A 15081-nucleotide genomic window follows, 5' to 3' on the forward strand; every position below is an offset into this window, starting at 1 on the left:
CTCCCGAAGTGCTGGGATTACAGGCATGAGCCACTGTGATTGGCCCCATTTAAAATTTTTAAAAAGTGTTCTGGATATATAATTTCCTTTTAAGTTCAAAATAAGCAACAATAATTATTAAGTGAATCATTTCAGTTTTGGTTTTTGGTTTTTTGTTGTTTTTTTTTTTTTGAGATGGAGTTTCACTCTTGTCGCCCAGGCTGGAGTACAATGGCACGATCTCAGCCAACTGCAACCTTTGCCTCCCGGGTTCAAGCGATTCTCCTGCCTCAGCCTCCCAAGTAGCAAGTAGCTGGTATTACAGGCTCCCACCACCACACCCAGCTAACTTTTGTGTTTTTAGTAGAGACAGGGTTTCGCCATGTTGGCCAGGCTGGTCTTGAACTCCTGACCTCAAGTGATCCACCCACCTCAGCCTCCCAAAGTGCTGGGATTATAGGTGTGAGCCACCACAACTGGCCTCAGATTTCTTGAATACTCAGTAGACTGATAACCAGTTAGTTGCTGAAGCTGGTACTAACAACATAGAGTTCTTGACGTCCAATGAACCAGTTGCCCAATTCAGTTTGTAAATAGTTCACTGTAAAAATTACAGGACAGATTAGATTTTTAATAATACTATATTTATGATTTATATTCATGGCTTGAAAACATCTGTGGGCGGGGGAGAGAAACTTTTAATCTGAGTAATATGAACCCCTTTAAATTACCAGGTTCAGAGAAGTATTTAAAATGTGACAGCATTCGCATCTCACTCTCCCTTGAGCTAAATAAATACCTCTTGAAGCTGCTTACTTTGGGGCTTCTAGACTAACTAGTGCCAAGTAGACATAAAATGTCATATACCCTATAGTTCAATAGTGTATAGCCAATCACTAACCAACATTATTTCTGTAAACCAATGTTGAGAATTCAGAATGAACAACTTTTGTTACCTCTCCCTTCTGGATTTGTCCTTTTTTCTTTAAAAATTTGAGCTTTTCTTTTGTTCTCTGGGGCACTCTCCCCAAGGCAACTTGGAAGTGTGAGCCTGGCAGCAGTCCTGAACCTTAACTAAAATAAACTCTGTTAATTTTGTCTCAGCTGCTGCTTTTTAGGTTAACACAACAGAACAGTTTTGAAGAACTGTTTTTACTAACTACAAATTTCTGTGTGAATGATCTCTTACCTTTATTCATTCTTTTATTTACTGTGCCTTTAAGTTCATTGTATTACACAGAAAAACACTTGAGCTATCAGAATAGTTATAGTAGTATATTGGCATAGCTATAGATGAAATGTAATTTTTAACTAAGCATATATAGCTATAGCCATTTGTATAATGAAATCTGTGAGCTTTATGGAAAACCAAAGCATTCATTCCACCATCAAATTATTTAAAAGTTCCATTTTTATATAAAGTCATTACACTAAAGAAGACTGTATGAGAATAAAAAGTAAAATTTTATGAAATTATAAAGGATAGTCTTTTTTCTTAATAAATGGCATTGTATCCCTTACTAGGAACTGGATATGAATACATTTCCTCTAGTTTATCAGTGTACTGTGAGTATCAATCTCAATTCTACTAATTTTTCATTCTCTGTATTTTTCTTTTCTCCTGTTTGCTTCCCTATTGAAGGCTGAGTATGAGTTTATCAGCTCTGGTCTCTACCTAGTGGTGTTACTGCACTTGTGCGAACAAAGCTTTTCTGATATGATGGGAAATACAAATGAACCAAGCACACGTGTCCGAGTAAGTAATAATGAAGTCGGGGAGAGGGAGGGTATGATGCAGCAAGTGTTTGCCTTGGAAAGCAGATTGTTTTATATGTTGACATCTTACTTCCTTTGGGAAGCTTTTATTTTTTAAATGTTTCTTAAAAATAAAGATACTGTAGATTTAATGGAAATTGCTGTATTCTATAACAAGCAGCCTGATTTTCTCATAAAGTTATTTTAGAGAAAGAAGTAATTTTCTGGCTCTCGAAGGTAATTGGAATGTATTTCATTGAAAAACAGAATTGGAAACATCAAGGGAAAATGGGCTTTTTATTATTAAAACAAAAACAAAACCTGAGTATTATCACTTAGAAACCTGAAATTGAACTCCAAAAGCCAAAGAGTATGGGAAATTAACTTCAATTTATTTGTTACTGTTCTACAAAAGATTACCAGTGTACTAATTTTAAAGTGTCCATATTACAAAGTATTTTAGATATGGAATAGTTGGTTGTTTACTGTGTACGCTGTTGGCCGTAATATGACATTTGGGCTAGCTGTATCTTAGGTATTTATAAGTAAATGATGCTCTTTGCCTCAGTGTACCAGAAGAAACTTTATGCTCTGCTGCCTGGGCCATTTTGTGTAGCAAGGGCTAAGGTCTCTATATATCTGCCATTATTGTAGCATTCTGAACACTTCATATCTTGAAATGTGTTCATAAATATATCCTTCAGACTTCCTTATATAAATGTTAACTTCGGTGATAAAAATGTAGTAGAGATCATGTAATGTTTTTATTTTGAACATTATCAAGTAACTGCAATTCAACGTATATAATATTCTTTCTAAATTAGTAAAATATTTTTCTTTATTTTATCATCATGTGGACATTATTCCAGTGAGCCAGTTAATAGATAATTATCATTGAAGAGCATTCATATTATCTATCAGGAGCATTCAGAATTTGAGCAAAGATCTCTTGACTTCTAAGTACTTTAGAAATTGTGAACCCTTAAAACCTTAATACCATAAAATGATTTCTAAAAAGGTACCTTAAGTCTTCAGAATGAATAAACCATATAAAACATCTAAGAACTTTTGAATTCATGTGTTTCTAAAAGTTCGTATTAAGTTTTAAAAGTGGGAAATTACAGAATGTTGAATGATACTCCAAAGTGGAAGTCATTAGGATTTTTTTTAATGTATAGAACCAAATGTATACTTTTATCAAATGTAGGTAGGAAAATATTGGTTCTTGGGAGTTTGTGTGTGTGTGTGTGTGTGTGTGTGTGTGTGTGTGTGCCCACTGAAACTGAATTTATTTGGGTCCAAATACAAGGGTGGTTTTTTGGGTTTTTTTTCCTCCATTTCATTATTTTTTGAAGTGTTTATAAGCAATATCATTGGATAAAATTATTGTATCTGCTCCCAATTTTTAAAAACTGGTTTCTACATGATTATAAAGATTATATAAAACATTTAAAAATTAATACCATTAAGCTTGTGATTTTTGATATTGGGGGGAGAAAAACCCCTATTTAAAGGCTTAAAATGATGTTTGACTTTTTAAGTAGAAATGAATCTCCTATACTGATTCTCTAGAGCCATTTGCAACATTTAAACTACTGTATTTCTTTCTGCATTGTTTCTAGTTTATTAACCTTGCAAGAACTCTTCAGGCACATATGGAAGATCTCGAAAGTAGGTGGAATTTCCCCTCCCCAGACTTGTTGAATTTACTTTTGCAAATTAAACCCAAAGCAAAACCTAAGTATATATTCTGTTCTGCCAAATTAGAGCTCATTTATAGACTTAATAATACCAAAATGATTGATTTGGGAAATATGGGTTGGGCAACTGACATTTGTGTTTTTTGTTGTTGTTTTGTTTTAAAGCATATTTTAAGGTATGGAAGGATGTAATTTTAACTGCATTTTACTTTTTTTTTTTTCAAAGAGAAATTTATTGTTGATCACCTTGATTTCAGGATTTATAATAAAAACGAAGGCATAAATCTTAACTACTAATCAAACCACATTTCTTAATCTGTTAGGATTTTGTTTTGTTTTGTTTTTGGTAAGAAATTTTACCTGTTACTCAGCTTTGTTAGATCATAAGAGATTATTCCTGGGCTTATATATGATTCCAGGAAAATATGGGACAGGGAATCCTAATTCTGAATCCATATCAGAAGCCATAAAGGGCTTTTGTTTGTGGGTTTTTTGTTGTTGTTGTTGTTTGGCTTTTTTAGGTCCTCATGGACCTTTAATAGGTAGCCAGCACTGCCAACAGCTCCAGTCTCTTAAGATCACATTCCAGCCTCAGGATTTCTGGCTGGGATTATAAGTGAAGGCACTTAATTCTCAAATCTTTACAGGCATCTCTACAGCCTATCCTCTTCTTAATGTCCTGTAACTTCCAGTGTGCTTCATACCATGTGGGCACATGTATTGGCTCTGGAACAGCTAGAAATTGAAGATTACCCCACCCACCCCCTACATATTTTACTTTTTCACCCTTTGTTGCCCATTCCAAAACACTCCCTGAAGTGTCTTTTTAAAATATGTATTCTGCAGTTGAATACTGAAGAATTACTTTCTGTACTCATCTTCAAATTATTTGGAATGTTATCTATAGTGCGCACAACATTTTTACTTTTACAGAAAGCTCAGCATCCTTTGAAGTAAGGTTTAAAAAAGACTTAGTCCTCATAGGAACCTTTTAATTCTAGGTAATCTAAATCATAGATTTTTGTCATTAATTCTATACTACTATCAACTTTTAAAAGGTCTTGAGATGAAACCAGGTAACATATTTTCACAATTTTAATTAGGATATGTGAAAAGAAAGGAGTCAGTGCGAATTCACTTGGTATAAAATTTTTTCTCTTTATACCTTCTTTCAGATCCCTTAGGTTGGCCTAATACAAAGGTCTCTGTTTTTTTAAATTACAATTTATACTTTGTCCAATATCATGATAGTAATTTGTTTCAGTGTATGTTTTCCCCAGATTTCTCCATTTTAAAAAACTAACATTCTCGTTTAAAATTTGATTTCTTAAACATAGTATTGTCTATTCCTAACATGTGGGAAGAGAAAGATGAAGGTGAAATATGTCCAAACTCAAATGAGCATGAAAGACAAGGGGCAAGTTAACCCCTAAATATCAGAGTATTAATACGTTCTGAAATGGGTTCTGACTAAATTGTCCTCTCCTGTAGAGTTAAATGGAAAAACACAAGAAGTTCCTTAATAAGCTATATAATCTTTTAGTTTGGTATTTCTCAGTAATACAGCATAAGAGTTTATATCAGTCATGAGTTAGTTATATGCTTGTGTCATTTATTAAATGGATTTAAATCTATTAGTGTTGCATAGTTTTTCTGTGCTTTGCCCTAGGTTGATTCTGTTTGTTGGATGCTCTTAATTTGTCCAGTGTAAATATAAATAGAGAATGCATTAAGCCTTTTTGCCCTTGATAATGGGGGAAAGATGCTGGTTAGATGTTTATTTTAGTGAGCTTGCATTTTCTTTCACATGCAAAGCAGTTCACAGAATTCATAGTTTTATACTTACTATGTCTTTCCTAAAGACACCGAGGATGCTTTATTTTTAACTCTTGAGCCACTAGTGACTCTTGAATAAATTGAGGTCAGAAATGTTGCAAAAGTGATAAGTTTCTGACAGTGTGGAGAAAGGGGAATAATCAACAGTAGGTTTTTACTGAATCCAATTATTTTAATTTAGGCTGTGTCTATATGAAGCTTTTTTGACTTACTAAATGAACTTTTATCTTGGCATTGTATAGACATAGCTTTGATGTAAATTGCAAGAACACCCATAACCTCTTATTCTATGTACATTTCTTTTCATTCTCATCGGATGCATCAAACATGCAGCGGTAATAAGCCAGATTCTACTCAGGTGTGTGAGAGCACTTGCCTTAAGTTCACTTTTTTCCTAGTGTTTATATATCATTAGCTACTATGAACACAGACTGATCTCAGAAACATTTTAGAAGATGCTCTTGAACCACATTTTTAAGCATTTTCATTTTTATAAAAATTGATATAACATTACAAAAAGATGTGGGGGCGGGAGCATTGTGGTTGGTCAAACCACCCTAACCCTGTCATACAACTTATCATTTTGATCAAACAGTATACTAAATTGGGACTTTTGTTTTTACAAGTCATTGCTGTTCTGGCTTCATATTTACACTTCCCATTCTTATCCCCCTTAAAATCATTCTTGATCATCCTGTTTTCTTTCAACAGCTTCAGAGGATGATTCCGAAGAAGATGGAGACCATAACAGGACATTTGATATTGCCTAACTTCATATAAGACAGATGGATGATCTGTAAACACAAATGTTTATTAAAAATGGCAATTAAATATAAATTACTTTTGTGGGGGAATGGCTAATAAATACATTTACTATATATAAAATGAATATATACATACACATGTATGCCTGTATATATATATTCATTCTCAAGTGTTGCTGAATTAAAATTCTGCTGGACTTTTTAACATAGCAAATCTGATGTTTATAAACTGGTAATCAAAAAGTTTTTTTCTTTTAAGTAAGTGGGGAAGTATTACCCTTGTTTTAAATAAGCAATGCCTATCAACCCTTTTTTTGTGTTCTGATTACTGTAGTCTTATTTATGAAAAAAGGTTTGTGTTTTACTCTTGCTAGTGAGAAAAGTGGGACAAAATATACTTTTGAAATAAAATGCTATATGGCACCTAATTATTTTTTCTTTTAAAATGCCTTAAGTTGCAGTCTCATTTTGATAATCATTTGCTTCCAGTGTTTAAAAATTTAAAAAAGAATGGGGAGGTTATGAGAAGAGCATTATATTAGGTTTCCAAATTTAATTTGAATTCCAAATTCACTTAGCAATAAAATCTAATTTTTAAAAAGTATATAAATATAAAATGTATAAATGATGGATAGATTTTTGTATTGATTTGTAGAATGCAGATTATATTTGATAGGCTATAGTATGTAGATATTCCTTTTAGGAATATTACAGCTCTAAATTATATGAGACTTGCCAGTCAAATGCTATTTGGTTTTAAAAAAAATTATTGCAATCTTAAGTTAATGGAATATTTTTAAATCCCACATTCAGAGTTTAAAACACTGGTTTTCAATGTGTTTTTTAGTGTTGTCACTTCTTTATAGATAAATATATAAATAACCTGTTTGGATCCTGGTCGTTTCTAACTGTTCCTTGGTAATTCTGAGCATTTATTTGATGACTTAATATTTTTCACTACCTTTGGAGAACAGATGAACATTATTTACCACGAATGGATCTATACTGTGGTCATGAGTTGTGTATACTTCCACAACACTGTATTTTTCTTCTGTCAATACCCTTAGGATACACTTTAAAACACCTTAAGGTCTGATGTTATGGCAACAAACTACTTTTTCAAACCTAAATGGAACCATGTAATTTCTCAAGTGAATGAACAATTTGCCCACACTTAGTTTGTTGGTCTTATGTAAAACATTGGCTCGAAATAAAGTGCACACTGATTTATTTTAGTTTGAAATGTTTCCTTTTAAACTGGTGCTCAAAGAAGACATCAAACTTCATAACCAATAATTTTATTAAAATTGCAAATCTCATTTTAAGCAGTAATATAAATGTTCTAAAATATTGCTCACCTCTTGCCAGTTATCTTTGCATTGTCTGTCTTAAAGCAAAAATATAAAATTTTAGGGTGGTAGTTTTAATATATTCTGTGGGTCCTTAGGGATGCTTTGAATTTGAAGTATATATACTTTTAATAAAATTCAGTATGACAATTATGTTCTGCTTAACCCATAAAACTTTATTTAAAAATTTTAACTAAATGGTACAAAACATTGATTGGTATGCATATAAGATAATTCTGTATAGTTTTGTCATTAAATGCTAAATGACAGTGATAACAATGGCTTAAGCTTTACAGTATTCTTTTAGTTCCCTAGTACCACTTAGTATTTAAATATTGTCATATTAGCTTCAGATTATCATGTAAATGACAGTAGAGGAATTAGAGAAAAGGCTTTCATTGGTTATCAGTTTTAAATTCTGAACAAAAGAGACCATACACTGCTCACTACAAAGAATGCAATTTTCTAAGAAAATGTAGTTTAAAATGTTACTCTAAATATCTGCCAAAGAATTATATTGTTATTACTAGCTAAAACCAAGATGTTGAAGAAAGCAGTTTCTACATTCTGAATGTAGTAAACAAGCCCGCGTGTGTAATCCAATTATCTCTTGACTAATGAGTAGATAAGGGGCCTGTTATAGATGTTCTGGTATATAAAGAAAATTAAAATGTAGGCCGAGCGTGGTGGCTCACGCATGTACTCCCAGCACTTTGGGAGACCAAGGTGGGTGGATCACTTGAGGTCAAGAGTTTGAGACCAGCCCAGCCAATATGGTGAAACCTTGTCTCTACCAAAAATACAAAAAGCCAGGTGTGGTGACAGATGTCTGTGGTCCCAGCTACTAAGGGGACTGAGGCAGGAGAATTGCTTGAAAACCTGCAAGGCAGAGATTGGAGTGAGCCAAGATTGAGCCACTGCACTCTAACCTGGGCGACAGAGCGAGACGACTCATATATGTATATAGCACTTCATTACCAGAGGCCATGAAACCAAATGTTGAAAATTAAATCAGAGTTTAAAACAGCTGTTTTGGAAGAGTTGCCATTAGGTAGAAAGTATCAAAACATACAAAAGAAAGTTGTATGGGAGTTGAGTGGAAGGTAGGATTTAAGAGCAGCACTGCCCAATAAAGCTTGCTATAATGAAAATGTTCTATGATGTATGTTGCCCAGTGTGGTAGCCACTAACCACCTGTGATTTGAACACTTGACAATGTGGCTAATGTAATTGGGAAACTGGATTTTAAACTATACTTAATTTACTTAAATAGCCTCATGTGGTTAGTGGCTTATTGGACATTGTAGTTCTAGATGTTTGAGAGTGTTGGTTTTAAGTTGGACTTAATCACTTTCCTACCCAAATTCTACCACTCCTTTAAGAACTCCTTTAGAACTCTTAGTTGATATAATAACGCCATAATTTTACTTTGCCTGTAGTTCTTCAAGGAGTGGTACAATTCGGATAGGAAAACCAGGGAGGAATTCCAAGGTAGTGTTCAATATTGACATTAGTAATAGTCTATCAATAATAAAATAGACATCTCAAACACTACACCACATCTCAGAAATGTAAAGCTCTTACAGAGCATGCTTGTGCTTATGTAACAGCTGGTGTAATGCCTGCATTTTCAGTACCACATAGCCACACTGTTAATAGTTTTGTGTCACTTTTTAGTTACTTATGTCTCATTAATGATAGTGCCGTTAATTGTGATGAGTGTTTTCGATTCATGTGGTCAATAAAAAGATTACAAAAGCTGGGACTTTGTTGCCATTAGTCAAGCTAGTGAGATAGTGTATCTCCCCATAAGAAAGTAAGATAATTGATGGGGTGTGGATTCAGGAGAGGGATTACTTTTCTTTGAGCTTCAGACTTCTAAATATAGACAATATACTTCAGTCAGTAATGGATCACATATAGAACAGTGTTCCCTTAGTAGACCATATTTTTACTGTGCCTTTTCTATATTTAGATACACAAATACCGTTGTGTTACAGTTGTCTGCAGTATTCGGCACAGTAACATGCTGTGTAGGTTTGGAACAAAATAGGCCATACCATCTGGGTTTGTGTAAGTACAAGCTGATTTTCACACAAGAAGATTCCCTAACTATGCATTTCTTAGAACGTATCCCCATTGATAAGTGATACATGAGTAATTTATGTGAAATTTATACATTCTATCTTTCCTGTTTTTGATTTATTGATGGTGAGGAAAACACTCATTTCAGCTTTTTCATTTTTTTACTCCCCAAATGATTTTCACCTTTTTCTTAAAATGTACAATAAATGCACTGAAAACTGATCATTGTCACTACAGTTGTACTTAGTGTTTTTCTTCGGTTTTTGTTTACACAGTTTTCATGTCGTTGAAGGAAAAATTTATAAATGCTTGAGGAGAATGAAATACTTTGTACAGGGGAAGGTACAAAAGGTACGGTGGCAAGAAAGAAATCCTTAAAGGGGCACTAGGATATATAAGTGTTAACCTAATTGCCAGCTTTCTCCATGCCATCCTGGACACAGCGATCATATTTTGTTTCAAAAGACTTATAAACATTAATTAAAATGAGTCATTTGTGATAAAATGGTGTGTGTAATGAAACTAAAATTATGTGGTGTGGGGTGTTAAAAGTTGTAAAATTTTCTTCATCTAAATCATGAAATACACATTCTAGAGGAATTATCTGCCAAAGAAACAATTATCAAAGATACTTAAATGTATGGAATGTACTTAAAATCACTTATTCCCCATTTCATGTTTACTAATAAACGTATGTGGTCAACTAGAAGGGAAGATACGGCAGGCAAGATAAATAGGCTGAGCTTTTATTTTTATCTGCTTCTTGGGCTTTAAGCTTTCCTTCATTCAAGTGACAGATTCTGCATTTGACAGGATGCTTAAAATCACTATATTAGATCTAAGATCATTTCTAAAACCTGTTTTTTTAATGAACCTAAAGATTCTTTTCACAACATGAATACATAAAAATGTTACTGGAATAAGGAAAACCATTAAAGCTCTAATATCCAATGTCAAGTTTTATATTAAAATTTTTCCCAAGAATCTCTGCCAGGGCATTTTGTTGATGTCTTAGTGCAAGATTACCAAAAACTTACTCAAATTGAACAGTATATTCATTTTCTTCTCCAACTACCAAAACACAGTCTTCGTTATAAGGTGATTGGGGTGCGGTTGAAAAAACTGTGGTGAAACGAGAATCAGAATGGTTTTTGTACAGGAACCAAATGATTGCTCCCAAAACTGTCAAAATTACTATGCTAGCAATCACCAAAGCTGATATTAAAATATGGTTATCTGAAAAGGAAAAGACAGAAGAACATATGGGAGATTAGGGTACACAAGTTGCAAGTATATTTTGATGAGCACAACTGTAGTTTTTTTAAACATTTCTCTGTTGAGAATTTCCCACACTGATGAGAAAACCAAAAATTGCACATTTGTTCCTATCAAGATTTATATTTCTTGGCCTGAAGAATATTACTCAAATTTTCTAGGAAGTTGTGCACTTCTCCACTCTACTGAAGATCCCAAAATGGAAATCACCCAAGTACACCATGCTCCAGTTTGTGTTCCTTTGCTTTACTTTCTAAGACTACAAATTCAGACCTACTGTTCCCTTTAGGAATTCTAGTATTTAGATAATGTGTTACATTACTGAGGTTTAATGGTTCACCTGGCTTTGGGGATTTAAGATTTGTTTACCTGAAAAAAACACCCAAGAGCTGCAGTAAAAGTACCTTGCTTTTGGGTGTCTGCATTCATTCATTCTTTGTGTGTTTCCCTAAAGTTCTATAAGTATGTACAACTTTGCAGTTCTTGCCTGTTCAAACTCTTGTAATCTTTCTATAAGAATCCAGTTTAATAAATTGAGGAAAGTAACTTGGTTTAGGAGGATGAAAATACTTTTGGGCAGGTACTTGTATTATGTATAGTAATAGACTAAAGAATGTGAAAAATTTTCGAATAATTTTGACAGATTTTTGATTATTAAATATATTCATAATACCCATTATTTCTAACTGGTGCTTGTTAAAATGAGACCTGGAAGTATATAAGATTAGTGAGATAAATCTGGCCAAATTATTTGTTAAAGTGAGGGAGAGCCATTGATATTTTTCAGATATTGACAGGATTTTTTGGGAGGAGTGAGGAAATGGTCACAAGTGAATTATCTTTTAATCCTGAAATAAAATTTGGTAGTAAAGATTTGGTAAGGTGTGAGGGTGGATTTGTTGGTATTATTAAAGACATTAAAATGAAAAAAAAAAAAAAAACGCCAAGAATTCTGTAAACTGAGTTCAAATGGGGTTCTTCCATAGTTTTTGGCTACAGCAACCTTCGCCTTCTGGGTGCCAGTGATTCTCATGTGTTAGCCCGGGTAGCTGAGATTACAGGCACATACCATGATGTCCAGCTAATTTTTGTATTTTTAGTACACAGTTTTGCCATGTTGCCCAGGTTGGTCTGAAACCCCTGGCCTCAAGTGATCTGCCCCCCTCGGCCTCCCAAAGTGCTGGGATTACAGGTGTGGACCACTGTGCCCAGCCCCGTAGTTAGTTTTCTTAAAATTAACATAGCCCATTTTCAGTGTAGAACCTTAACTTTACCAATGTGAACACACTTTATTTCAGTCTACTAATGATTGTACAGTAATAGCTTCATAATCAGTAGCATCTACGTTAAAAATAGGTATTACATGATGGTAATACAGAAAAACAAGTCTGAAAGATCATGGTAATTGAGAAATATTTACACACTAAATTATATAGCTTTAAAAGACCTGGCATCCTAAGAACTGGACAGCATCCAAGATGGGTGAGACACAGTAAGTATATATGCTGCTTTTATTTTCACATTCTGCAAGTGACCTTTAGCCAAAGTTGACTCCAGGGGTTTTAGTTAGCTGCATACTATTAAATGTGTGACAAAGTCAGTTGTCAAGGCAACTGATGAGCAGTGTATTAAAACAATGTGTAGTTTGTATCTGGAGGTTAGGATAGTTTTACATTAGGAAATCTATTATCTACCTCATTAAAGGAAAAATCCATTGCTTGAGCGTATAATAGCTATTTACCATGAAATCCTACTTTTTTAAAGAAACAAAATTTAGGAAAAATACTTTTTAGCCTAACAATGTTCCTTACTTGAGGAGACATAACAAACACTGAAACAAGCTTTCACTTCTTTGTCATTTCTTAAGCCCATTTAATCCATTTTCTCAACATTCTGAAATTCCTGTGGCAAAGGTCAACAATGATCTCTTTATGACTACATGCATAAACACGTGAATGTTTTAGTTCAACCTGAGGCAACTAGATTGTTAGCGGTCCAGACTTGAAGTTACCTCCTCACTTGGCTTCCTTGACTTTGCTCTCTTCTGTTTTTCAGACGACTGCTTCCTAGTCATCTTTGTGGACTCAAAGCTTTCCATGGTTGATCTCAACCATTCAAGTTTTGTATGTAAATCCATAGATAAATATGTGTGTGTACCCCCACTTTACTCCCAAATCGCTTCTGAATTCCTGCAAATAGCCACTGCCCAGTCATCCAATCTGGAAATTATAGACTTCCTCTCTATTAATTATCAAGACTACACATTTTTCTTCTGTTTCCTATTTGGCTGCTACTTTCATGCCCTAGTTCTAAACACTGATCATCTGAGGACCGAACTATGTATAATCCACCTCAAAAACTATATGAAACATTTTGTTGGGCTGTAACCTCAGGTTAGTTTGAGTGCCAACTGTGTGCATGTAATTCTGAGGCACAGGGTTTAAATGACTTGCCCAAGTCCATTTAGTGACAGCAAAAATTCAACCCTTCACCTTGGTCCTGATTTGTCATCTCAGATAACCTGTCCTTGAAGATTTAACTCCCGTGTCCTCTCTAGTAACCTTTGCTGAACCCAGTTTGGACTAACTTGCCCTTTCCTGTCTGCTTGCCACACTAGGTGCATCCGACGATGGACACCTTAATTCTGTTGAAAGTATTCTTCCCAAGGGAGTCTTCCAGCTTACACTTGGTATGAAGGGGAACTCCCTGTTTGCCAAGATTGCAGCTACATTTAATTATTGGGTGGTTTTCCTTGCTGTTTCAACTCCATGTTCTCTACCGTTACTCCTTAAAGTCAGACTAAGCCTAATCCCTGTCTGTCTACATGACAGGCTTTCACTTTAACTTTAGGTCTTGATTCTGCAAACTCATGGCCTTATCAAATGAGGCCTTCCCTGGCCACCCTATGAAAAATAAAAAAGTACAGCACCTCCCTTCTTGCACTGGAATTCATCCTTATCTGCCTGTTTTCCCTATAGGATATGTCACTATCTCACATATTTTTGTTTTACCCTTCCCACTAGAATGTATGCTTGAGAGCAGGGGCTTTTGTTCATTGCTCTGTCTTCAATGTCTAACTTTAGGAGACAGTCTGACACACAGTATTTACTCACTAAATTATACACATATTTAATATGCATTTACGTACACATATATACATGTAATGAATTTAGAGATTACTTTTTCTGTAGTCTGAAGACCCTATGTTGCCAGATGTTTCATCTATTCATGGTTTTGAAGCCATAGATCTATTTTTTTCTAAACGTTCCAACTTACATGTATCTCTGTGTTTTCCAAAGTAATACATTTACATAGCTTAGAAATCAGTTCTAGAAGATACGTAATGAAAATACTGTGCTCCTGCTCCACTACTACTCACCTGAACATCCATTCCTTAAAGTTAACTACACTCCTGTTGCTTCAGCTATTTATCTCCATGTCTAAATAACATGCTTCTGCTACTTGATTTTTTTAAATGTAATTTAAAGAATTACATGTAACAAATATCTTAGGTGAGCAGTAGCATTAAGTATATTCACTTCGTTGTGCTACATCACCACCATCCATTCACAGAACAACTCATTTTGTAAAATGGAAACTCTACCTATTAAATTCCCATTTCTCCCTGACCTAACCCTTGGCAAAGAGTTTCTTGGTGAGGTTGACTACTTCAGGTACCTCATACTGTAGGTAAGAATTATACAGAACTTGGCCTTTTGTGACTGGCTTTTTTTTTTTTTTTTTTCTTTTCTTTTTTTTTTTTTTAGATGGAGGCTTGCTCTGTCTGGCCCAGGCTGGAGTGCAGTGGAGCGATCTCGGCTCACTGCAGCCTCTGCCTCCAGGTTTCACCTAATTTTTTTTTTTTTAGTAGAGACGAGATTTCGCCATGTTGGCCAGGCTGGTCTCCAACTCCTGACCTCAGGTGATCCACCCGCCTCGACCTCCCAAAGTGCTGGGATTACAGGCGTGAGCCACTGCGCCCGGCCTGTGACTGGCTTATTTTGTTTAACCTAATGTCCTTCAGGTTTATGAATGTTGTAGCGTGTGTCAGAATTTTCGTGTCTTTTAAGGCTAAATGATACTCATTTGTATGCGCAGATTACATTTTGTTTATCTCTTCATCAATGGACACGGGTTGCTTCCACCTTTTGGCTATGGCAAATGATGCTATGAACATAGATACACAACTATCAAAGAGATGGGTGTACGGATATTAAAGACTCCTTGCTTTCAGTTATTTGGGATACATACTGAGAAGTGGAATTGCTGGATCATATGGTAATTTTAATTTTTTTGAAGAACTACCACACTGTTTTTCACAGAGGCTGCCCCATTTTA

General features: G+C 34.6%; 2 protein-coding genes across 14 annotated transcripts in view; one reads left to right on the plus strand and one right to left on the minus strand.

Annotated features, from left to right (window-relative positions):
* MARCHF7 (membrane associated ring-CH-type finger 7) overlaps nucleotides 1-7264 on the plus strand; it is a 54975-nt gene extending 47711 nt beyond the window's left edge. For 6 of the 7 annotated variants that reach the window (XM_011760696.3, XM_011760698.3, XM_071072841.1 and 3 more), the window contains 3 exons: nucleotides 1622-1735; nucleotides 3357-3405; nucleotides 5982-7264. In XM_011760696.3, the coding sequence (XP_011758998.2) occupies nucleotides 1622-1735; nucleotides 3357-3405; nucleotides 5982-6040 (222 nt within the window). In that variant the 3' untranslated portion in view covers nucleotides 6041-7264. Of the gene's footprint in view, nucleotides 1-1621; nucleotides 1736-3356; nucleotides 3406-5603; nucleotides 5629-5981 lie in introns of all 7 variants that reach the window. The other variant, XM_071072843.1, reaches the window with a different exon arrangement.
* The window catches only part of LOC105493191 (CD302 molecule), a 53232-nt gene that overhangs the window by 22139 nt on the left and 16012 nt on the right, over nucleotides 1-15081 (minus strand). For 4 of the 7 annotated variants that reach the window (XM_071072848.1, XM_071072847.1, XM_011760701.3 and 1 more), the window contains exon 6: nucleotides 10506-10704. In XM_071072848.1, the coding sequence (XP_070928949.1) occupies nucleotides 10506-10704 (199 nt within the window). Of the gene's footprint in view, nucleotides 1-5933; nucleotides 6065-7107; nucleotides 8263-10198; nucleotides 10705-15081 lie in introns of those variants that run through there. The other 3 variants (XM_011760703.3, XM_071072845.1, XM_011760705.2) reach the window with 3 other exon arrangements.

Source organism: Macaca nemestrina, chromosome 11 (assembly GCF_043159975.1).
Source record: "Macaca nemestrina isolate mMacNem1 chromosome 11, mMacNem.hap1, whole genome shotgun sequence".
In the NCBI taxonomy this organism is placed as follows: Eukaryota; Metazoa; Chordata; class Mammalia; order Primates; family Cercopithecidae; genus Macaca; species Macaca nemestrina.